The 25,957-nt window shown below is 33.9% G+C and overlaps 2 protein-coding genes across 3 annotated transcripts; one reads left to right on the top strand and one right to left on the bottom strand.

Moving 5' to 3' along the window:
- The first annotated feature begins 4,869 nt into the window (after positions 1–4,869).
- LOC129315535 (serrate RNA effector molecule-like) lies at positions 4,870–12,761 on the top strand. 2 transcript variants are annotated; one of them, XM_054959302.1, is made up of 12 exons: positions 4,870–5,561; positions 6,697–6,821; positions 8,039–8,090; positions 8,438–8,512; positions 8,618–8,692; positions 8,827–8,874; positions 9,662–9,730; positions 9,835–10,638; positions 10,715–10,760; positions 11,300–11,562; positions 11,661–11,846; positions 12,277–12,761. In XM_054959302.1, exons 1-12 carry the CDS (start codon positions 5,119–5,121, stop codon positions 12,335–12,337), a joined length of 2,247 nt encoding a protein of 748 aa, XP_054815277.1. In that variant the 5' UTR covers positions 4,870–5,118; the 3' UTR covers positions 12,338–12,761. The 2 variants fall into 2 exon arrangements, with proteins under 2 accessions (XP_054815277.1, XP_054815276.1); XM_054959301.1 differs by having other exon boundaries at positions 6,697–6,822; positions 8,025–8,090.
- Positions 12,762–15,693: 2,932 nt separating this feature from the next.
- LOC129315685 (protein FAR1-RELATED SEQUENCE 3-like) lies at positions 15,694–25,661 on the bottom strand. Its single transcript, XM_054959595.1, has 6 exons — positions 25,397–25,661; positions 22,375–24,673; positions 22,194–22,283; positions 21,323–21,472; positions 20,314–20,429; positions 15,694–16,381 (listed from the first exon to the last, which is right to left on the bottom strand). Exons 2-5 carry the CDS (start codon positions 24,559–24,561, stop codon positions 20,319–20,321), a joined length of 2,538 nt encoding a protein of 845 aa, XP_054815570.1. The 5' UTR covers positions 24,562–24,673; positions 25,397–25,661; the 3' UTR covers positions 15,694–16,381; positions 20,314–20,318.
- Positions 25,662–25,957: the final 296 nt, after the last annotated feature.

The following is a 25,957-nucleotide window of genomic DNA, read 5'->3' as shown; positions in this document are numbered from 1 at the left end:
TAAAACGTAATCATTGCCTTTTTTTTAAAGTGCTTCTATTAATAATGACTTTATATTTATTGTAAGGTGTTTAATAAAGGTAAATATAAAAAGATAGGATTAGTTTAAAAGTAAGTAACTATTTTATTGAGGATGAGATTCGGTTAAAAATACCTTACATTTTTTAATGGAGAAAATATCTTTTTTCTTCATGTAACATAAAATGATTTAAGTTTGAGAGATTATATAAATAATTTAAGTTTAAAATTTAAAATTTGTAACATGTTCTTTATGAAATTACATATTATATAAATGTCAAAATAATATAATTTATGATTTATTAGAGTGAAGGGTAAATTAGTAAATAAAAGTTGTTTAAATATAAATTTTAATTCAAAGATAAGTTTTTAGAATTTTTTTTTAGAATATTCCTAATGGAGTTAGCTGATTGAATTAAACTGTATGTTTTCAAAATAAAGTAAAGATCTGTATAAATAATTATGACAAGTAGAAGGGTGTGGAGAATATTGTACTTTAAAATTTATAATCATATCGTGCTAAATCATTTTATCAACTTTTAACTAATTACAAACAAATAAATGATGATTAAAAAAACTCATACTCCATCCAATACATAATATAAGGTATTAATAATTATTTTATAGATCCATTCAAGTTAGTTAAGATTTTAATCTTTTAAAAAATTATATATCTTTGCAATTACGCTATTATTAAGTATTCTATGTAAATGACTTAATGATAACAATTGAAATTATAATTGACCGTTTTTTAAAAGGAATAATAAATATAAGGATATAGTTGAAAAAATATAAAAAATATTCAATATATTATATTCTAGACCAAATATTACTTCTAAAAATACTTTACATTAAAAATCCACCCATTTATGACATCATCTTTTCATGTATTACTTCACTTTTTTCTCACACAATCTCTCTCCTCTATCATTGTTCTTCTTCAACCGACAATACGAAATTAATGTCTCTCATTTTTAGCATGTAAACTTAGGGTCCATTTGGTTTTTTTTGTTTTTCACATTCAAAAAGTAATTTAATTTTAAAAAATTACAAGTTATTTGGATAAAATATTTTACAAAAAAAGTATATTTTAAAAGTACATTCAAACAGTAGTTGAAAATAAATTTTTAAAATATAACTATTTAAAACTTTTGAAAAGTGAATTTGAAAAGTAGAATGTTATTTGACCATATTATTCCAAATTTAATCTCTTATTTTTTATTTAAAAATAGTTAATTCATTAAAAACATAATTATTATTTCAATAATAATTAGGTATCAATTTTTTAGCATTATAAATTAAATAATTAATCATGTTAATTTTTAGTATTAATGTATAATAAAAATTACAAATCTTTATCACATTTTTTAAAATTACAAATTAAAAAATAGAAATAACTAAAGATCAAATTTTTAGCATTATAGATCAAAATTTATGTTATTTAAAATTTTTATCATATTTTTATATATTCTAAATATATTACATTTGTATAATAAAAATTACAAATCATCTTAAATCAATATCTTTTTTAGTAATTGTACATTTAAAAGCATGTTTCACTATCATAAACCAAACAACTTTTAGTATATCAAATTGACTTTTGAAAAAATATATCAAAATACAAATTTTATTACAACAACTAATTTTCATTAAATCGACTTTTACCAAATGAACGTTCACCAAATGAACTTTTGACAAATTAAAAACCAAACACACACTTAATTTGAATCTCAGTACTTAAATATAAAACTTTTGAAAAGGTCTCTTATGTTTCTTCCTCTCCCCTCTCTTTGTTTTGTTTGTTCAGTATATAGTCTTGCTTGCTGTGGGTTTAAATTGAGTGATATATAAATCTATCACTCAACTGACTTGCTAGTTTGAAGTTGAGGGGACATTTGTCCACCCTTACTTAAACATAAGTCCATCCTAAATCTCCAATCATTCAAACTCTCAAAAGAGTTAAAGGAGTTTATTGCTTTTGAAAAAACAACTTGAAAGCAGATGCTTCTTCTTAAAACCACTAGCTTAAAGAAAATCCTTTGCAATTTGCTCAAACCTGCAATATCATGCAGTGCCACGAAGCACATAATCCATGAATCTCACGCAAGAAGCAAACAATCAACCATGAAGGAAGAACATGACTTTGGTAGATATGAGACACATGAAAGAGTAAGATGGTACTCGCAAACCAGCTCCTTCACATGGATGGAGAAACATATGGATAGTGTTCATTTTCATATTTTGTTCGATAATGATTGATATAATTAATAAGAATTTGATATATAACCTACAAAATCATGAGTTCTAATTATATGAATACTTTATTGAAAAAATGATGATAAAATCTTTTCGAAGTATATAAATGACAATTTAATCTCTCGAAATACTATACTTCCATTGAAATCTCTAGAGACCTGTTTGTTAATAAATTTTAAATTAAAAATGTCATTTTACTTTTATTAACAAGTTATAATTTTTTATTCAATTTTTATGATCTTTAAATAAAATTGTAATTCTTTAAACAAAAATTGTGAATGAGGTTTGTTATTTTGAAAACTTATTTTTCAATAATAGAAATTACACTTGATAAATTATAATTTCTTATTCAATTTTTGTGATTTACAAATAAAAGTTGTGATTGGAGCTTGTTATTTTCAATAATAGTAAAATGGTCATTTCACTTTAAAATTTATTGACAAAGAGGTCTTTAAGGACTTTATTAAAATTATGACATTTTGAAGGATCATATTATTATTTATATAACTTAGAAGGATTTTATTATCATTTTTCCTACTTTATTTGCTAGTATACATGACCAATCGAGTATTCTTTAAATTTAAAAGCATGCATTAGTTTTAATATTATGAATAACAATCCATGTTTGCATTGAGAACATCCCCATTAGTGATGGTGGAGCCATGTCTTGAGGGGATGTGATCGCTCTTGCAAGTGAACAAAATTATAGTAATAAATTATTCAAAATATTTCAGGCGTGAAACCCATAAGAAAGTTACATTTTTACTAATTTAAATAATTAATAGTTCAAAAAGTATATAAAATGGATAATTTGATGAAAATATAAATAATAAAAATAAATCAAGAAAATAATGATGATGAAAATACAATCACTTGAAGCATTGTGGTTGAGAATTCACCCTATAAGTTGCTAGTTTTTATCCTTTGAGTTCACTCTAATCATTTATAATGACAACTATTTCTAAAATGTCCTAATATTTTTCCTAATTATTAATTTCTTTTTAATTAGTGTTGAATTCGTTTCCATGATACTCAAGCAACTAATTAAACCGTGAAACTATAGTTTAAATCACCACAAATTTTTAAAACTATCTTTAACTTAGTTATTTATGCTTATTTCTCTAGATTTAAGTTCTCTCTTCACTTCTTAATCCATTAAGATTACTCATAGATTTGATTAAATGGTGGCCAGTCATTAAATTGATAAAAGAATAGGAGAAATAAATATAATTGAAAAAAGCAAAAATATTCATAAATATAAATGCAAGGAGTCAAAATAAAAAACATAAAAAACTAGCTCCTCAATTACGTTACATTCTTATCTCAACTGGGTAATTTAAAAATACAAAATAAAATTAAATAACACCATTTTAAAATCCTCAATCATGAAAAATGATCATAAAGAAAATTAAGAAGTAGAAGTAAAAAAGAAATAATTATAATTTGTAGAGTTCCTCAATGCTCTCTCTTTAAGTTTTTAGAATGCTTTTACGAATTCTAAATATCTCAGAAAAAATTCTTAAAACACTTAAGTAAGTGATTGGCTTCCTCTCTCTTGACAGAGGGAGTATGATCTCCTATGATCTTTCGCCTCTCCCTCCCTCTCTCCCCACACGTGAGATCTGCTCCCTTGTGAAGCAGTTGTTATATTAGTATAAATGACATCCAATGTATCATCTCCTATGATCTTTCGCCTCTCCCTCCCTCCCTCCCTCCCTCCCCACACGTGAGAATTGCTCCCTTGTGAAGCAGTTGTTCCATCACTATATATATATATATATATATATATATTCTTTTTTTTCTTTTCTTTTACATTTTCTTTTTTATTTAATCTATTATTTTCCTACAAAATAAAAAATAAAAATATATGAATAGATTTTATATTAAATTTTTTATCTTATAATTAAGTAGTAAGAAAAAAATTAAATATTAATTAAATAAATGTAAAATTTTAATAAATATAATTAAATTCAAGCCAAAATTTACACTTATTTAATTATAAAATATACACTTATCAAGATGCCACCTCTTACTTTGAAAAAAAAGCTAAAAATATGATAATGTAAATTTTACAAATTTATATTCTTTGAATTAAATAAACAAATATTTGGACTCAATATTTTGTTATTTAATATGTAATATTTTAACGATGAAGATAAAATATTAAAAGTATATTTACATAAAAGAATATATCAATCATCAACCACTTTAATATAATTTTTAAAAATAAAAAAGATACTAAATTTATTTATGTTATTACAATTTTAATCTTAATTTAATTCTTAGTTCTAATTAGTAAATTATTATTTTTAAAAATTAATAATTTTAAATTAAATTATCTTGTGCGTCAGTTTCAAGTCCGAGCTTTGTCACTGCCCATTAGAACTCAAACTTGAGAGTTTAAAATGAGCTAACCCTTGACCAGTTACGCTGAAGGCCTTCAATTAAAAAATTGGAGTCATAAACCGTATTATATACACAGTTATACACCTTTTATTTAATTGAATTTAATTAACACAAAAATTGTATTATTTATTTATTTATTTATGTTATTTTGAATTTTTTTTTTCCTCTCCAACCCTGATGCGCTGGATATGTTGCTTCCGCCACACTTTGGAGGCACAGCCAGAAGCCCCAACGTGACCCCTAGGCCGTACCTGAACCGCGAAACGTTGAAGACGACGACGACTGCCACAAGTATACTATACTTCTTTCTCTCTGTTAGGGTTTCGCAGTTCCTCGCTTCTCTTCCAATTTCCCCCAATTCTGGTTCTCCTTTCTCTTTCCCGATATTCTAGGGCTTATCCCTCAGAACCGTCGTTCTCCTCCTTCTCCTTATCTTCCCATGGCAGATGTCATGAACATTCCTCCCGATTCCCTTGACAAATCCCCTTCCTCGGCTTCGCCATCGGCTCCTCCGGCTCCGGATTCGGCACCGGCACCGGCGCCCTCGGCCACTTCCGCTGGGGATGACGACCTCCCTCCGCCTCCCCCTCCGCCAACAGCGTCAGCACAGACGCATCCCGCTCCGCAAGCGGCGTCCCGGAGAAGGGATAGGGATAGGAGGGATGATAGGGATTATGATCGACATCCGAATCGACGTGGGGGTGATTTCTATGACAGGAATATGTCGCCCCCACCACCACCGAGAGACAGAGATAGGGACTTCAAACGCCGTCGTAGCCCCAGCCCGTATCGTGACCGACGTTATTCTCCTTCTCGGCGATCACCTCCACCCTATAAGCGATCCAGAAGGGGGAGTCCCCGCGGCTATGGACCTGATGACAGGTTAGGAGGGCTTTGGGTTGTTTAATAGGCTTCACTCGAATGAAACTGATATTGTTTTATTGATTAGCAATTAGGCGAATTAGGTTGAAATAATGAGCTACTTGCGAATGTACTTGATGGAGCTGATGTGTGTCTAATTCCTGGCGTAGATGGCAATTTGCTTGTGTTGTGAAGTTAAAACTAAATGCAGGCACTGAAAATTCGAGAAATTATTGTGAACCATTCCTACAAGTTTAAACTCAATATAATATGTAATCTCCTTCTCATTTCTAAAGACTGCAAATTATTGGAAATCAATTATGCTTCAAATTTCTGCCAAAAGAGAAAAATAAATGCCATGATATATCATATATATTTAGTTCTCAAATGAAATTGTAGTTTCCAGTGGTTGTTGTTTACTTGTTTGAATTTGTCTCCCATTTATTTGTTGAGTAATTAATCAATTCCTTAGCCATTAGGGTAGGAATAAGATGCATAGTTACCTTGGTCAATTTTGGAGTCCCCTATGAAGTTATTATGATAGCCTCAGATGATTTATTTTAACTTATATATGTTGTTGTCATGTAGAAAGAGGAAATAAAAAGTTCAGTGTGTTTTCTAGGTGTTAACCAGGCATCTTTTTTTTTTCCCCCCGATTTAAATTGAGTGTTTCTCTCTGGAATGTTTCACTATAAGACATGTAAGTTGCTGAGAGAATTCCAAAGTTACCTCAATCCTTTTCATCCAAAGTTGTGATGAATCTTAGTGCCTGCCTACTTCTCTAGTCTCTAGTTTCAAATATCTTGCTTGTTGAAAGCATGGGTTACATGTGACAAAAATGTAAGAGAACTATTAAGGAAATATTGTTGCATGTGGTGAGAACAATGCGCTGCTATATTGATTTTATTTTATTTCTGTTATATTATAATTCTGAAGATACACTGGAAATGATAGGGTTTTGTCCATATTGTTTGTTGCTTTGGGAAAGTGTATGCCAGTATGTTCGACATCTTTGTGTTTCCTCTTTCTTGTTTGAATTTGTGCCCTTTTGGCATCCTCTTCCCACCTTTTATCGCCCTAGGCTATTATTCTTCACATTTAATTTCAAACTTTTTATTTTTTCCCCTCACATTACCGTATTATGTGAACAAAGCAGATTTGGCTATGATTATTTTAGTGGCTATGAACGTGGAATAGGTGGAAGACCTGGTTATGCAGATGAGAGGCCTTATGGCAGATTTGGCTACCGATCTGTGCCAGGGTATCAAAATGGGATTTCAGGTATGTTACTAGTTCTGAATCATTACAGTTTTCATGTTATGTAAAATAAATGATTTTTTTTTTTATCAGTATCGTGCTTTGATTCCAATTTTATTCTGAATCTAGGTTAGTTACGCTGATCCTCCTTTCCTTTCTGATTGCAATATTAAATCAACTTAATAACTTGTGTGTTTTGTGTTTCTTACCCTTGAGGTATTGAGGTTTTTCCGTTCAATTGGCTGCCTTTCATGTGTGTTAAGACTTTCAAAGGGTTATTAAATTGTTGAATGACAATGTAATTGTGCTTTGGGGAAAAAAACTTGTTATGTATAAAACTTACAATAAATTTTTGGTTATGCCTCTTGGGCAACATTTTCCCAAACTGTTTGGAAGTATCCCAAGATCCAAAATCACGCAAATTGAGCCTGCAATAAAGCAGACAACCTTTTTAGAGACTTAAGATATGAGCCCCTTAAGTAACCCATGAACACATAGGGATGCCAGAAAAATTATCTTTTCTTTCACGTAGCACTCAGGAGTAATCCTTGGGATACTATCATTCCTCACTCTGATGAAATGGGTGGTAATACAGCTATATTTCATACTATACGGGTGAACCCTGTCGAATATGAAATGTTTGAATAGGAATATTATCCAAGGATCTATATTATGTGCGTGGGGAAAAGCCTCCATGGACAACATAGTTCTTGTTTAACTCATTAATGCTTACTAACACTACTTTTCTTGGGTCTCCTCATGCGTGGTTATAATAGAATGGTCAAAATACTTTATTGGTTGGATCTTATTTTGATTGTATAGCTGCTGTTGTCCGTTTTTAGGACATTGTATGGCAACACTGCAACGTGTTGTTGATTGTATTATTTTAAGTATATATTCATTAGTGATATGATTCTGTAGCAGACTGGTTTACAAAATCCTCAGGGGTTAATAAATTGATTGCATATATTTTTTATTTGTGTGTAAATGTATTTTAATATCTTGGTTTATAATCCTTTATTGTATAATATAATTTTGGACAACTAGCCAGTTCGGTCATTGCTGCATGCATGTTTTGAATGTGTATGTGTAATATGTATTACCCTTTTTTCCCTAAAACATGACTAGTAGTTATTTAATGATCATTGCTTTGATTTGTCTTTATAACTTGTGTTAATAACTAATAAAATGTCTGCTTATTGTTCTTGTGTTCCTGTGTTTTGCATGCCCAATTTCTGCAGACATGGAACCAAATCGTGGTTTTGCAGATTTGCCTAGCGGCAGTGGACAAAGGTAAGCTTCATATCATTGCATGCCGTGCATCATATTTCATATCATACACTTTTCATCATGGATAGATTAAGGAAAACTTTATCAATGGAAAGGTAGGTTGGGTGAGAAACTTATCAAACATACAGATATACTCTCATACATTAATCATTAGGACTTGGGAATTGCATGTCAAAAGTTTGTGGTGTTGAAGATTTTTCAAATAATCTGGTATAATATATTGTGACATGATGATTTCAAATGTAGACACTGCTTGCAGATTTTTTCAGACTTGTTTATTTGACCTTGTATGCATAAACACACTCACACAGTTCTTTCTGTCAATATGATGATTCTTTGAGTTTTTCCAGGGAGGGTTTGATGTCTTATAAGCAATTCATTCAGGAGCTTGAGGATGATATATTGCCCGCTGAAGCTGAGCGTAGGTATGTTTTTGGAATATCCCTTGCCTCATTTTGTAAAAGTTTGGCTTCTGAAGAATTCATGGGACATTCATTGACTGAGTAGCATTTGCATCTTCACTTCTTTAGGTATCAAGAGTACAAATCTGAGTACATTACAACACAGAAACGGGCTTATTTCAATGCTCACAAGGATGAGGAGTGGTACAGTTTTATGGCTGGCAAATTTTTGCTGATGTTTTGCAATTTATATTGTGTAATGTACAATATCTATTCTCAAGTGCAAGAAATCTTATTTTATTTCCCTTATTTTATTTATGTATTCATTTTTGTTCCAGGTTGAAAGATAAATATCATCCCACAAATTTACCCACAGTGATCGACAGGTAAGCCCATGATGACCCTACTGTCTAATGAGGAGTTGAACTTAGTATTTTTCAATATTTTGAAAACTAGGCCAATAATTGTACTTATGGAGGCATTGGTTCAAGGTTCATTGGTCTAACAAAGGTAGAATCTGTCATAATTAAATTAACATTTTTCACTTTGTATGGGAAATAAAAAATGACTATCAATCAATTTTATGACTTGATGTTCAAATCCAAAGCAGTTGATATTCATCCACAATCACAAATTGAACTTAAACAACTAGCAATCCATTATCGTAGTATTCATTCAAATTAAAATCTTTTGGAAACCAATTAAAGAGAGCCTGTAACATTCATATTATAATCACTTAATTAAATAATTTCCAAAAAGATTAATAATTATCTTCAATAATATTTTAAAAATTTTAAGATATTAGAATAAAGGGAAAAAAATTCAACCTCAGACAATGTTTTTTTGTTTTTTTTTTTGGAGCTAACGGCTGGAAGAAATGCCCTTGCCGGTCCAATTTCTTGGTTTTTGATCTGTTTTAATGTTTTCTAAGTGGTTCTCCATTTGACCGATTCTGTGGAGGTACCAAATTCGATCAGGCACCAATTCATTCGTTTACTGATTGAATTGGCTAGTCCCATCTGGTTTAAAGAGCAGTGCTATTTTCTTTGTATTTGGGCCTTTTTGCCTTCATTTTTTAGTAGTTACTGAAAGAGAGAAAAAGAGGGTGATGAGAGTAAAAACTTTGCTATTATTTATTTCATGTGTTAAAATCCTATCTGGTGCATCTTATAGGAGGAATGAAAATGCCCGACGGCTGGCGAAGGAGTTTTTGCTTGATTTGCAGAGTGGAACACTAGATCTGTACGTTCTTGATCCATACTCTTTATATGCACACCCGTGTATCTGCCTTTTCTTCTGGTTTTATTAATCCTAATGTTGCATGCATTGTATTACTATCAATTCAGAAATCCTGGTCTAAATGCCACTTCAGCCAGCAAATCAGGTCAAGCAAGTGAGCCAAATTCAGACGATGAAGCAGACACTGGTGGTAAACGAAGAAGACATGGGAGGGGACCTAATAAAGAAAATGATTTTGCAGCTGCTCCAAAGGCTCATCCAATCAGTTCTGAACCCAGACGAATACAAATAGATATTGAACAGGCTCAGGCCCTTGTACGCAAGCTTGATGTGGAAAAGGGAATCGATGATAATATTTTATCCACCAGCGATCACAATAAAAGTGATGATAAGGGACACAGTGGATCTGTTGGCCCCATAATAATCATACGGGGCCTGACATCTGTCAAAGGCTTAGAAGGCATTGAGCTCCTGGACACACTTCTGACATATCTTTGGCAGATTCATGGTGTGGATTATTATGGCATGATTGAGACTAATGAGGCTAAGGGTTTTAGGCATGTGAGGCCAGAAGGAGGACTTGATGATACAAATAAATCTGGGTCTGGGTCTGAATGGGAAAGGAAAGTTGACTCATTTTGGCAGCAAAGGTTGAATGGTCAGGATCCATTGGAGATGATGACTGCTAAGGAGAAGATAGATGCTGCAGCAGTTGAAGTGTTGGATCCACATGTTAGAAAAATTAGAGATGAAAAGTATGGATGGAAGTATGGTTGTGGGGCTAAGGGCTGCACGAAGCTTTTTCATGCTGCTGAATTTGTGCACAAACATCTTAAACTTAAACACCCAGACCTGGTGATGGAATTAACTTCAAAAGTTCGTGAGGATCTCTATTTCCAGAACTACATGAAGTAAGCATTGTTTGGTTCTTTTTGCCCTCTTCCAGTGGTGCTGGGATTATTACTTATGGCTTTCCTATGTTTGTAGTGATCCAAATGCTCCAGGTGGCACACCTGTCATGCAGCAACCTCAGGTATTGATTATCTTTACTGCACATAGTTACTCCCTTTGTTCAAAATTGCAAGGCATTTTTTTTAGAGATATCATGTTTTAAAATATAAGGCATTTTGGTGTTTTCTAGGAGTGATTAATAAGGTTTTTTCAAGAATGCCCTTAATGAATATTTGAAATTAATGAGATTTTTATATTTATTTCAGATTTAGTTACCCTGTTAAATAAGGATAAATGTGGAAAGAGTGGGTAGTTTTTTATGGTGTTAACTGTTTTCTTAGGGGGTGGAAGTTGGTTCAAAATGTCTTAAAATTTTGAACGGAGGGAGCGTATGCCAAGAGGGAAATTGTTACTAAAGTTTATGAGCAACTTACGAATTGGGTGAAAATTTTGAATTATAGTCTAGTTATCTGCTACTCTGTTCTCAATCTCTGAGGGCAAGTAGTCTGACGTCAACATGAGGAATTTACGGCTTAAGCATAGTAATATATTATTAGCAAGCGATGTCATTGGATACATTTTCATTTTCTTATGGCCCGGATTTGGACTATGCTTTTGTAGAAGGACAAACCACTAAAGCGTAGATTAGGCCTGGAAGGTCGATTAAGAGATGATCGTGGCAATAGAAGAGACCATGATCGGAGTGACAGAGTAAATGATGGAGATAGATCTGAGAACTCCCCCTCTCATGATCGGCAGTCTAAAACTCTTGACATGGGAAACCATGATGAAACAATGTATGACGCATACTCAGGATCTGCTGTTCCTCCATTTACTGCAGACATGCCCCCTCCACCTGTCTTGATGCCTGTGCCTGGTGCAGGGTTGGTTGCTCTTCCTATTTTTTTTTTTTTTTAACTTTTGCTGCTCTTAGTATTTACTTAGATTTAGAGGAGGGCTGACTTAATTTGCAACTCTGCAGACCTTTGGGACCTTTCGTACCTGCTCCCCCAGAAGTTGCAATGCAGATGTTAAGAGAGCAAGGGCCATCCTCGTATGATAACACTGGAAGAAAGATGCGATCTGGTCCTCACATGGGTGGGGGTGGATCGGCACCAATAATTGCTGTTCCCCCAGCTTTTAGACCAGATCCTCGGCGGATGCGTAGGTAAATATCCTGGATGAACTTTGTTTAGATATTTGCTCATGCCATTTTTTTTATACATTCTGTTTCCATGATTCATGTAATGAATCAATCCTCCCATATTTTCTGCCCTTTATCCTCCCTTTTTAGTTTGGTAGCCTGACTATGCTTATTTGGCTTTGGACTTGTCCATCATCTGACATGTTGAGATAGTTCATTTTATTCTTTCTTTTTCGGGTGGAGGGAACTCATTTTAGAGAAAAGGTTTTAGATATCCACAGAGGGAGGGAGGGATTTAACAATAGTCAGAAGAATATCCCGGTGATGAAAAGAATGTGCCCGCAGACTTGATTAATGCAAATCATCATTCATGATCTGCTTGGGCTTAGTATATCGCTGTGGTCTCTGTGATTGAACTTCTAACATATATATACTATTACTTATGTCGATGCAGTTATCAAGATCTAGATGCCCCAGAGGATGAAGTCACTGTGATAGATTATCGGAGCTTATAGATCATATCTCCATTTGGATGGACAGTGCAATGTGTTTGGCCAGAAAATAAAGAAGACAGTTGAATGCACGATGGGGGCATTCAGAACGACAGAAGTGAAAGTTCCTGTCAAATATATTTTTGCCTTTCCAGTGACAGAACGGGCTCCTGTAACAATGGGGTTCGGCTCTATTTTCTTTTTCTGGAACTGTTTTGAGAATCTTATTATGAAGTTGGCCCCAAGGAGGTGACTTGTCTACTATTTACCCACTTTAGGTTTATAGACTTGATGAGAAAATGCCGTCATACTTGTCTTATTAGGATAGCTGATGTGTAATCTTAGTGGTTTCTTTGCTTTATTTTCATCACATCAATTATTTTGACCGAGCGATTGTATTTGTAAGCAGAATTCTCGCAGGGATAAACACATGAACTTTGCTGTTAAACAGTATGCTTCCTATTTCTCTTCTCTCATTTTTGTTTGTTTGTTTTTGTTTGGGTTGGGGACATGGCATGATACATGTGGCCTGTGGGTACTTATGTACAGTTAACATTATATGCTTCAAGAAATCATTTTGGGTGGTAGTGGTGTGCCATTTTAGACCCATGGGGACTTGTTATGCACAATGATTACAAGCTCCAAACAAACAGTATCAGAGTCGGGTTATGCCAAATGACAAATGCCCTAATTAAAGTTTGCAAATGTGCCAGTTTTTACTTTTTAGTCGGTCTCGATGTTCCTTGTGGCTCGTGAATTCAATGGTCAGAGTCTGATTACATAAAAAACCGATGGAAGTTTTTGGAATTTGCAATCATACCTATTAGAGTTGGAAAGTGGGTTGAGTTTATAGGCTAGTTTGTTTATCCTATCAAATTTAACGGGTTGAGTTCAACAAATTGAATCAATTTTTAAAATGAGTTGGTTAGTCCAACTTGTAAAATTAACAGGTTAATGAGCTGGCCTGCAGGCTAGTATATTTTTGTGAAAAGTAATTTTTTACTTTTTAATCACATTATATCTTTTTATAAATTTATAATAATGATAATATTTGTTCAATATATAATTTATAACTTTTAAATATGTTTTTTATATTTAAAAGATAATGTAAAGTTTTTTTACAATTTATAAATGAAATTTTTATTATAGTTTATAAATTAATAATTTATTAGTTTTTATAAAATATATATTACTTATTAATTTTATAAGATCTATTGATTGAAATCACAAATATGAATTCATTGAAAAAAATATGGGTTTATATTTAAATTTTCTTTCTTAGTGAGAAAGATAATACACTTAGGTGAGAAAATGATTAATAGTAAAAATATAACAAAATGAATTTGTTTGGTTGAATTTTATGTTTATTTTATTTATTTATAAATTCTTTAATTGTTAATTTGCCTTAAAATATAAAATAAATATACATATTTATATTATATAAATTTTAAATCGTTAAAAAAAATTTAGTAAATTTTTGTGGGCTAACCAGCCTATCAGAAAATAGGTTGAGTTGAGTTTTTTAGTCTGTTTTATCTGGCGAGTTAGCCCAACCTAATTCGCAAAAATACTAGCCCATGCAAGATGATTCATAGCTCGTTTACTCAGTGTTAATACTCACCTTCAGTGTGCGTGTGTATCCCTTGATTATGAAAGCATGATTGATCTAATAATTTATAACAACTTGAAGTAAAACTTTTTAAAAATCAATGATTAGTCATGAGCAGACAATATATTATATAAAATTTTAAAGTGAAATTAATTTTGTAAAACTGATCAGAAGTTTTCATAAGCGGCATATCCTAAGAGATAGGAGAGCCATTTACTTTTTTTTTAGGACTCAATTTTAGGGTTTACAATGAAGTAAAGTAAACTTTTAGTTTAATTTAAATTTCATTGTCAAGCTTAACAATTTAATAATTTTGAGATAATATAGTAACATCATTAAAAGGTATTTTTACCTCTTTGAAACTATTCATAAACCAATGTCATTAGTTAAGTGTTAAAATCATTGCAATGTCACTCCTTGATTATTAGACATTGACCATTAATTTCAAATTGACCTTAAGTTAGTTAAAAATCATTTTTACATTTGAAGTATTCATAAAAAATAAGTGGTCTCCTGAAGTTTGATAATGCAGAGTAATTGACATTTTTTTTTTGGAAACATGCCACATCATGTTTAGAGGATCACATGGCTTGCTAACAAGGTATTCATCAGTAAAAAAAAAAAAAAGTATGTCAATGATCAATTAACAATATTGTCACATGTTCTATGCCAAAAAATATCGTCACATGTTTTGTTATATATGCTATCATAGGTTATATAGGTATTCTTCAGTCAACGAAAGTTGGTTGGTTCTTTTTCTCTTAACTACGAATCCTTAGTCAGAAAGCCATGCCATCCATTTTTCCCTTTTTTTTTTGCTAAACTTTTTTTTGGGTGAAATTTTTTCTCTCTCCTTTTTTAAACCAATCATGTTTTGACATCAATTATTAGCGCAGCCTAAGAGATTTTTTTTTTGGTCAGTGAGTACCTAATTAGCAAATCAAGATAAACATGTATACTTGTGATAATATTGCTATGTGATTGCAAGTTATCTGGTTCAATAGATATTTTTCTAATGATGAATACTTAGTTAGCAAAACATATGATACCTTAAACACCGCTACTAATATATCCACTTTATTAAAATTTAGGATGTTGGTTACTCTTTCATGAATACTTTAAAAGAAAAATACTCTTTTCAAAGTCAATTTGAAGTTAATGATCAACATCAATATTCATTAGTCAAGTCACAAGGACTTTGACACTTAAATGACATTGCACCAATTAATATTTTAAATGCCTAGTACTCCTTACAAAAATAGTAATAATAGTAGCAATATAGTTCTTTTGCGTTGGTTTCAGCTGTGACCTAGTCCATAAGATTCATACTCTCTTGATAGATTGGTGACTGCTTTTGTTGAATCAATCACTCATTTAATCTAATTCAACCATTGAATTTTCTTTCAAAGAGGATTTCAATTTGTTAAATACATATTATCTTTATGGATTAAAGGATATTTTTGCTTGCTTTTAAAGCATTTTTCTAAGAACATTAACCACTTTAAAGTCTAAATTATCACAAGGTTGGCCTTTGAAATTTACAAATGTTAACAATATTGTCATGTCTTCTGTATTTTGGGAATAACACTGCATCAATTTGAATTTCAAAATAACCAATACCCTTGGTAAAATAATACTTCAAAGATAAAAGTGCCTTTTAATTTTATTTTTATTATTTAATACTTCAATTTACGGCGTCAAAAGTTTATTTACAGCATGTAAGATCACTTATAACTTAATGTTGTGGTTTGAGTTTTGAACATATTAAATGTATCTTCTTAAATGATATCAATAAATATGCATATCCTTAGTCTATACTGTCATATCTACAAAATCCACCAATTTGCCACTCCTACGTGGAAACCAACATGATGAATGCATATAATTGTAATATTACATACAAAATGTCAATTCCTCAAAGCATTGTGCAGTCTGTCTCTCCTTTCATTGGTTGCTTCGTCTATGTCTTCACTCTCAAACAGACGTCCTATGACTCATGATGTCGGAACAGAGGAAGTATCTATGTGACTGAAACAGAGTATCTCAACTCCAAAACAAGATCAATCAAAAACTATAAACACAAGATTTCTTGTAGTAATTGAGTCAAGCTTCCCCATCTTCCATAGCCAGAACAAGAGATATATACAAAGCTTCGCGTGAATACAAGATCTTCAGAACCTCATGTACAAATGTATTAAATGTGGAAGCTAGAGGGAAGGGGTAAGTGAGGATGGACGAACGGAAAAAAGAAAAAGGAAAAACTAATTCTAACATAGACACAGTTGATAGGAATGGATGCCATAAGTTATAAACTAAACCTAATCCATGTAATTATGTTGAATGGTCAGCGAGTGAGGATCGACCATCTACCATCTTTTGGCATGTGGATCTGAGAGTATCCTTCACACATCGCACTTCGACACTTTTTCACCTATTCAATCCTCCAAATTGCTCATATGCTGCAATGAAAATAGTAAGGTGAGTCATACGGGTCCGTAAGTGGTATTTTCTCAAAAATAAAATGAGGAATCACAGCTGCAGACAACCACCAGGCACCAGTACAAGGAATTCTGCGGGGTTATACGGAAATGCTCACTTTTACCACTTCCATCATTCTTTATTATCTGTTAGAGTAAATGACATTCATCTACCCTGGGTTTTCAAAACTTGCGCTCATAACTTCTCTAGCTTTAATATATACTACATTCAATTAGGCTACAAGGAATTTGTAAGGAAGTTCACAAGATATATAATCCATTGAAAATTACTCCCTCCGATTCCTATTATAAAGCACCTTTTAAAAGAAATCTTTGGTCCTTAATACAAGAAACATAGAGGGTTATTTATTACCATTTTCCAATTTTACTCCTAAAATTTATGGCTCATATTGTATATGGCTCTAACTCCGCCTATGTTTATAGCCGGTCCCAAGCCCGGGTAAAGGAGAGGGTTGTGTTAGGCCATCAACAGCCAATGTAAAAATTTGTTGAATCTATCATGAACATGGACAATAGACGTTATAATGTTAATGCTAGGTCGTTGCCCGTAAGTAACGCACTGCATGGCTCGAGTACAGTGATAAGTGAGTTAGAGCCGCTGCATGGCGCCCGGATGTAGTGTTAAATGAGCAAGGGCTACCGCGTCATTCTGGACGCACGCGGCTAAAGAAGTTAGTCCATAAGAGCAAAATTAGATTTGGTACTTGGAATGTTGGGACATTAAATTGTAAATCTGTAGAGGTTGTAGGGGTTATGATTCAAAGGAAAATCAATATCCTTTGCTTGCAAGAAACAAAATGGCGTGGAGAAGGAGCTAAGGATATTCAAGGTTTCAAACTTTGGTATACAGGAAAAGTAAGTGTACGCAATGGAGTAGGCATCATTATAGATAAGGAGTGGAAGAAGAACGTTGTAGAAGTTAGCAGAATTGGAGACAGAATTATTTCTTTAAAAATGATAATTGGACGTGAGACTGTTAATATTGTTAGCGCTTATGCGCCGCAAGTCGGGACAGAAGCCAGTCTTAAGGAATTATTTTGGGAGGATCTGGAGGGGTTGATTCGACACATACCACAGAGTGAAAAGATTTTTATTGGAGGAGACTTTAATGGGCATGTCGGGAGGGAAGCTGGTCAGTATGCGAGGGTGCATGGTGGTTTTGGTTTTGGAGAGCCAAACAATGAAGGGCAAACTCTTCTTGATTTCTCATTGGCGTATGATTTTAACATTGCCAACACTTGTTTCAAGAAGAGAGATGAGCATCTCATCACTTACAAAAGTGGAGCCTCAAGGTCGCAGATTGATTTTCTTTTGGTTAGGAACACAGATAGAAAACTTTGTAAAAATTGTAAGGTGATCCCTGGAGATGCTGTAACGACACAACATAGGGTCCTAGTCCTTGATGTGTGTATTATGAGTAAAATCCAAAAACGTCGACAAGTAGTAACACCAAGGATTAGGTGGTGGCAATTAAAAGGTGAGAAGCAAGATATTTTCAAGCGAAATCTTTTGGATAAAGGAATTTGGGATTCTCAGGGAAGTGCTAACATCATATGGGAGGATATGGCTAAAAAGATACGGGAGGTTGCAAAAGTAGTTTTGGGAGAATCGAAAGGTTCTGGTCCGAGAGATAAGGAGTCTTGGTGGTGGAATAATAGTGTACAGGACAAAATCAAGTATAAGAAGAACTGTTTTAAAGCCATACATTTGTGTAACAATGAGGAAAATTGGGAGAGGTACCGTATGGCTAAGAAGGAAACTAAGAGAGCTGTGGGTGAAGCTCGTTCCAAAGCTTTTGAAGAATTTTATAAGAACCTTGAGACGAAGGAAGGAGAGCAAAATATTTATAAGATTGCCAAGAGTAGGGAAAGAAAATCAAGAGATCTAGAACAGGTAAGGTGTATTAAGGATGAAGAGGGAAGAATTTTAGTTACAGATGATGAAATTAAAAATAGATGAGAGACTTATTTTTCTAAACTTTTCAATGATGGAGAGGATTCATCTAGTAACTTGGAGGATTTAGTAACTGGTGAAGGAGAACAAAATTTGTCATTCTATCGAAAAATACGTGATAAGGAGATAAAGGAAGCTCTTAAGAAAATGGCAAATGGTAGAGCTAACGGACCTGATTGTATACCTATCGAAGCGTGGAAATGTTTAGGTGAAGAAGGGGTGAGATGGTTAACTAAGTTATTTAATGTGATTTTACGGTCCAAGAAAATGCCTGATGAGTGGAGGAGAAGTACATTAATTCCTATTTATAAAAATAAAGGAGATATTCAGAATTGTACTAACTATAGAGGGATTAAACTCATGAGCCACACAATGAAATTGTGGGAGAAAGTAATTGAGCACAGGTTGAGATTGGAGACAAGTATTTCTGAGAATCAATTTAGTTTTATGCCAGGTAGATCAACTACAGAGGCGATTTATCTACTAAGGGGATTAATGGAAAAGTATCGTTGTAAAGATAAAGATCTACACATGGTTTTTATTGATTTGGAAAAAGCTTATGACCGTATACCAAGAGAAGTGCTTTGGAAAGCGTTGGAAAAAAAGGGAGTACGGATTGCTTATATTAAAGCCATACAAGATATGTATGAGGGGGTAAAAACTAGTATAAGAACGCCTAGTGGTCAAACAAAGGATTTTCCTATAAAGATTGGACTACATCAGGGATCATCTCTGAGTCCTTATTTGTTCAACTTGATTTTAAATGTTTTGACGAAACATATTCAAGAGGAAATCCCGAAATGTATGCTCTTCGCGGATGATATAGTTCTTATAGCAGAGACAAGAGAAGAGGTTAATTGCAAACTTGAGTTATGGAGGAGGACATTGGAGTCGAAAGGTTTTCGTCTGAGTAGAAGTAAGACGGAATATTTATATTGTAAATTTGGTAAAGGACTATTCGAAAATAATTTGAAAGTGAAATTGGGAGATCAAATTATACTTCAAGTGGAAAAGTTTAGATATTTGGGAGCCATTATTCAAAATGATGGCGAAATCAGTGGAGATATTTCACATAGAATTCAAGCTGGGTGGTTTAATTGGAGAAAAGCTAAAGGAGTTATTTGTGACCGTAAGGTGCCTAATAAACTTAAAGGAAAGTTTTATCGCACTGCTATCAGACCGGCAATGTTATATAGTAGTGAATGCTGGGCTCTAACGGGACAGCAAGAGCATAAAGTTGGAGTAGCAGAGATGAGAATGTTACGATGGATGTGCGGACATACACGTAAAGATAAAATTCGAAATGAGCATATACGTGAAAAAGTGAGGGTGGCACCTATTGAGGAAAAAATGGTAGAAAATCGGTTGAGATGGTTTGGGCATGTACAAAGAAGATCAAGGGAGGCACCAGTGAGAAGAGTGGAACATATAACTTTGAGTCCGATTAAGAGAGGTAGAGGAAGGCCTAAGAGAACACTCTTGGAAGTTGTTGAACGTGATCTCTTAATTAATAATATTTCTAAAAGCTTAATAAATGATAGAGCACAATGGCGTCTTGCAATCCATGTAGCCGACCCCACCTAGTGGGATAAATGCTTGTTGTTGTTGTTGTTGTTGTATATTGTATATCTCTTATCAAAAGAAGTAAAGTTGGAATTTTTTTCATTTTAAGACATATTTAATGAGTTTATCATTTCTTGATTCTAGTGAAACAGTTGGAAATGTTTTATAATAGGGATTAGAGGGAGTATGTCAGAGAAAGAAGTTTCCATATGACTTGAAAAAACTAGAGGAAGAGGGGGCGTAAGTTTCTTTCTTGCTTCTTTTTCCTTTTTTCCCCCATTTTGCTTTATTCTGGCCATGGGGAGAGTAATTTTCATAATCGCTGAAAAAGGGAAAGGAGCAGGCAAGAAATGACAAGCTGAAAATATAGTTCTTACAGTTCTCATAGTTGGTCCCGGATGTAGGCCATAGATTTAAGCATGGAACCTAGTGTATCCCTGGAAACTTGGAATTTCACTTCTGTTTCCCCAGTAGTTGTCTTTGTGTCCTGGAGCTGAAAAAGGACAATAGTATACATAAGCCAAGACACCAAGAATCTTAAATTGTACCAAAGATATGTTTGTTCAGATTGCATTATTAAGTATCATAGTTAAGTATATAAAGATGAGAAATAAAAATCACCATTGAAATAATGAAGCTGATTAAAATATGTAATCCCGTTTCTTACTTCCGTTGCGTATGATCGGAGTCTCAAACTTATGAACAAGAACAAAATTAATCCAAATTCATACTACCTAAAAATGGTTCAACAGATCATCTCACACAACGACTGCCTTAAAGCACTTACATTGTGAATTTTGAGGTCAACCATAACCATGATGTTGGAGCAAGGATAATGAATCTAAGACCGAATATAAGACCAATGAAATAACTACTAGAAGAAGATATGTTTCTAACCTCGTGGTAGGTAATGATCAAGCTCAATGCAAATCGTTCATTCCAGATCCTTGAGTTTTGATGGGTTTTTTTTTTTTTTTCAAGAGGGGAGGGGGAGGGGGAGTTCCTGATTATTCAGCACCTATTCAAATCATGTTTATGGTTCATTTTTATTTCATATATCCAATTATTATTCATAATAATTCACATATGTAAGTGTGCACATATTACATAATGTAGCATGGAGGCTTGAACTTAATAGGCATCCAAGAAACTCCCCATGCCCTAGTGGCTTAATCACTGCTTCTGTTAATTCCAATGTTTTGAAATATACATCAATAATGTTCTGCCTACCATAACTCAACCTATTTTAATATTTAACTTATATGAGGTGAAAGCATTTAAAGGAGCAAATTATTGCACCTACAAGACTTGTAGATTGTAAGAATGGTTAGAAGAAGCAGGAATAAGTGATACATGATACACAATCCATGGTCCAAGTTTGTATACCTTCAGATTGATGACAGCAACTTTATTGACTGGCGTGGAGAGTTGCTGATTGATATAAGCCATAGATCTCATCATAGGCTCCAAAGTGACCCTTGTTACCCGGAATTGTACTTCATTCTCTGCTGGAGGGTTCTTGCCATAATCTTGCAGCTACAATGGGGAAAAATCATGTGAGAAAAGACTATTCAAAGCACCACTGCAAATGTACAGGGGTACAGAAAGTCATATAGTAATGGAGAGAACCTACAGAGGGAAAGACTTTCTGCAGAGTGTATGAACATTAAATGGGAATCTAGAAGGTGCTAACCTCTTCTAGTATGAGGCCAAGACCACTGAATACTTACAGTAGGCGTACACATAGAATAGTGGAGGAAGGGGACTACAATCACTTGAGTGAGTTACGGAGGCAGGGAAATGTGTGTTACATCAGTGGGGAAATTGAAAAGAAGAGGAAGCAACAACGGCAGGCCACTAAGCCACTATCTATCCCATGTTTTATTTATTGAAGATTTTTTATTAATTTTAATCTTGTTTGTTATTTCCTAGTCCTATAAATATGCCATCTTAGCTTAGGTGTTTACATTGGCTAATGAAGTATTTTAAATTCCCTTGTTTTGTTTCGAAACTCTCACAGGCTATTAGAAGTGGATAACTGAGATTCTCACTTGTTCTTGTCTAGTTCTAGTAGATTGTTTTCTTAATAAAATAAGTTTTTGTTCCAAATCCTTATCATCTTCTTATAATGACAAAATGCATCAGTGACACGTTATATGTAGCCAGAGCATTAAAGAATAAGTTAACATGTCTCATATCTGCTGCTTCTTGATATGAAAAGACTGCAATTGAGGACACAAAGCACCTACTTGCGTACCTTCAAGTTAATCACAGCGGCTCTAGTGGTTGAGATTGAATTCTTATTTTCAATGACCCAACTCATAGACTTGAAATATATAAGAACAACCTGCATCAGCCAGTGATATCCAGTTACAGCAAATATCAGCTTATTCTTGAAGTAAATAAACTAAAGCATCAGGGTCCTTTGTTATTCTTACAGGGTTATCAGAAGGACCACCATTGCGATAAATAGAAACAGGAGCCATACGCGGCTGATTAAGATCAGCAACAGGAAGCCCAATGTCATTAAGATTAAAGCAATGTGACACTGGATCTTGCCACATGGATAAAGGGCTCTTCTTGCTATGATCTTCCTGATTACTTCCATTACCCTGAGCATTTGGAGTTGGAGGTGTGACTTTTGCCACTTTTTTTTTCACAACAGAAACTTTTTTCCCGCCCTCTCTTAAAGCATTCATTGCAGCATTATAAGTTTCCACTGCTACCGCTCCTTCTTCAGCAAGTTTAATGGCTTCATGACATAAACTATTAAAACGCAAGGTGAGAGTTTCAATGGCATTTGAATCTGAAATTTGGTCATCTGATTGCATATTAAGTTTAGCATTCCTTGTCCATCGCTTCAATATGTAGTGTGGCGGAAGGGTAAGAACATTTGTGACAGTAAATACAGTCAAAATATGCCTGCAAAGAATACCCGAGTATTCAAACATCTGACAGCTGCAATTTGCTTTCAATTCAGAAGCATCTAAAGTGACCATGTATGCCTTGTGATCATGTTCATATTTTGCAACCCTGTATTTACTGACCACACCATCACTCTCAATACTGTCAGCAGTATACACAAAAGTTTCCACCAGTTCCTCTTGAAACTTTGCAAAAATCTTCTTTGTGTATAGATTTGCAGCCTGTTGTTCCATTGGTGATGGAGTCTTCAATACTGGCGTGGTGCAAATTGTATCATAATCGGCTTCTATTTCTTTTTCCAATGACTGTTCAAGAGCTCTTTCATACTGCTTAAAGAATAAAGGTAAGTTTGTCTGCTGATTCACATAGCCATCAAAAAAGGAGCTAACCCTGTAGTTTGAAGTAAGTGCAGCAAAGAATGTGCCACGGAAATAAACAGGGGCCCACTGCTTGCGAGCCTTAAACACTGCCTGAAGCCACTCATTTTTCTGAAGATCATATTTATCTAGCAGAGTATTCCATGTTGATTCAAAGTCCTCAACAGTCTCACAGAAATTGATGCAGCTATACAGCTCTCCATAAAAGGAAGGATGGGCTAGGTAAACATGAGCCAATCTTTCTTGACCTTCCCTCAAAATGTGCCACTTGCAAATACAGTGGCGAGTCCCTGGAAAGGCGTGGGCAACGGCAACTTGAATAGCTCTATCTTGGTCTGTGGTTATTGAAACAGGAGGTCGATCATTCATAGCAGAAAGCCATGTCTTGAACAGCCAGGTAAAGGAAGACTCTGATTCATCCAAAAGCAATGCACAACCAAATAAAACCATTTGACCATGGTGATTGATTCCTGTAAATGGAGCAAACGGGACTTGGTATTGATTTGGTCTATACATTGTATCAAAAACTACAGTATCACCAAAGTAGTTATAGGCTGCTCTTGACCTCGCATCAGCCCAAAACACATTGGTCATGCGGTTCTCATCATCAAGCTGTATAGCATAATAAAAACCAGGATTTTCTGCTTGCATCTTCTTAAAATAATTCAGAAGATTCTGAGCATCTCTTCCAAGGGTCCTATTTCGAGTGGGTCTTATGTACATTAAAGGACCAGTGTTTCTGGATCGATAATTTAGATCTACTGGAGAGGAACTCCTGACTACACGAGTTGGTTCGTGAAATACATGATTTCCATCTGTTGAGATATAGGCATCACTAGTAGCATTGAATGTCTCAGAAGCATTCCTTGTAGCACCTGCAAAATGCCTATGAGGTCGAAGGTGGTGCACCTTACTATGGGAGGCCAGGGAATGGTTATGGTCCTCAACAAATTTTGTGACTATCCAGCTGTTGGCATCTTTTCTCTCTATTCTAAGCATTGCATTGCAACTTTCTATGTTCTTCCTTTTAAATACCTCCCTAGTACAAGAAAAGTCCCAAGTTACAATTGGTCCATCAGGGTTCATACGGCTGAACTGACCCACATGGGTGCTAAAACCCTCTCGCCTTGCATATGCATCATAAAATGATCTTGCAGCATCTTCCGTTTCAAAAAGCATGCCCACTTGTGGTTTCATATCTGCATCACCACCATGATTAATTACTTCTCTTTCAGGCAGATTTACAGTTACACTCTGTCTCTGGCCTCTGTCAGGTTCAAGTCTATCATTGCTTTCTCCTTCATCCACTGCTTCAACATCCATGACAAGGCAATGAATGATAAGCTCACTTTAATGGTTTTCCTTGTGAGGACTACAAAATAGGCCTAATGCTCATCTTTCAGAAGGAATAATGGAACTTGCCTGAATTATTTGCCTGTACAAGACATTTATAAAGTTGCACATCACATTCTTGAAAATTCAGGGAGTCATGTTTCATTTATATAATCCAAAACAGAAAGCAGACCAGATATTGATTATGGGAAGAGGCATAAGAAGTATTATAAATTGATAAATTGACAAGTGTTAAATGCTAGGAAACCAATATGTCTCCTACATTTGCTCTGTTTAAAATAGACACGAATTTTCTTTTTTGTCAACAAAAGGGTTATCAAATAGGCAACTTTATAAGTAAATCTAAGGAATAGACAAAATCTGGTCAGAGGCCATTAAATTCTTGAACAAGAATTTGAAGAAACAAATTTTCACTAGTAAAAAACCAAGACGAAATTTTCAAAGGAATACATGCCCATCGTAGCTTCAAAAATAAGCACCAAAAATTCAATTCAAGGACCAAACTTTTCTTTAGACAAAAGAAACCATTCAAAATATCGCCCATAAAAACTACACTTGGCACAGCGCACCTGACCAAATCATGTACTATTTCACATCTGACAATTCACAGATATCATTAACATGACAATTGGAAAACTCACAAATTATGATTTCATCAGTAGGCCCCACCTCTTCTTCCCCAACAAAAAAGGATAAAGGGTAATGCCACAACACACAAATGCTACTCCATTCTCAAAATGCCAAGTTATACAATTTCCTTGTTAAAAAAACCAGAAACGAGATGCAGCAAGCAAAATTCACCAACCTAGGAGGCAGGAGTTGAGTCGAGTCGAGTCGAACCAAGCAAGATAGCTTGAGATTTTTCAATAACCGAAAACGGTGTATCTGGGCGTCAACTTCGCATTCAATTACTAGGGTTTTTCTGGTTCAGAGAAGGAAGAAGAGCTAGAATTACGCGAGGTACAAGCTGAGTGAGGCCAAGTCACCAGAACGAGTACGAGACCGGAAACGCAGAGCCAGAAGAAACCAACTCGGGTTGTCTGTTACTGTCGAATAAATTCCGTTTGGGTAGATACTTCCATTCATTATTATCATTTATTGATTGATAAAAATAAAATATCGCTATGTTAACGAATCTTTATAAGATTTTGTTATTATAAAAGCAAAGTCTGATCCACAATATATATATATATAAGAATATACGTGGAAAATATAGTATACTCCTTTAATTTTATTTGTAAAACATTTTATAATAATTAAATTTGCTTTTTAATTTTATTTTTATTAATATAAAAATATTTAACATAATTGTACTACAAAATAAAAATAAAAATAAAAATAAATTTTAATTTTTTATAATATAAAA

Source organism: Prosopis cineraria, unplaced genomic scaffold (assembly GCF_029017545.1).
Source record: "Prosopis cineraria cultivar Desert tree isolate PC_DT_omini unplaced genomic scaffold, ASM2901754v1 PC7, whole genome shotgun sequence".
NCBI classification, from domain to species: domain Eukaryota; kingdom Viridiplantae; phylum Streptophyta; class Magnoliopsida; order Fabales; family Fabaceae; genus Prosopis; species Prosopis cineraria.
Note: the sequence above shows the minus strand (reverse complement) of the source record. Positions and strands in the feature narration are given on the sequence as shown.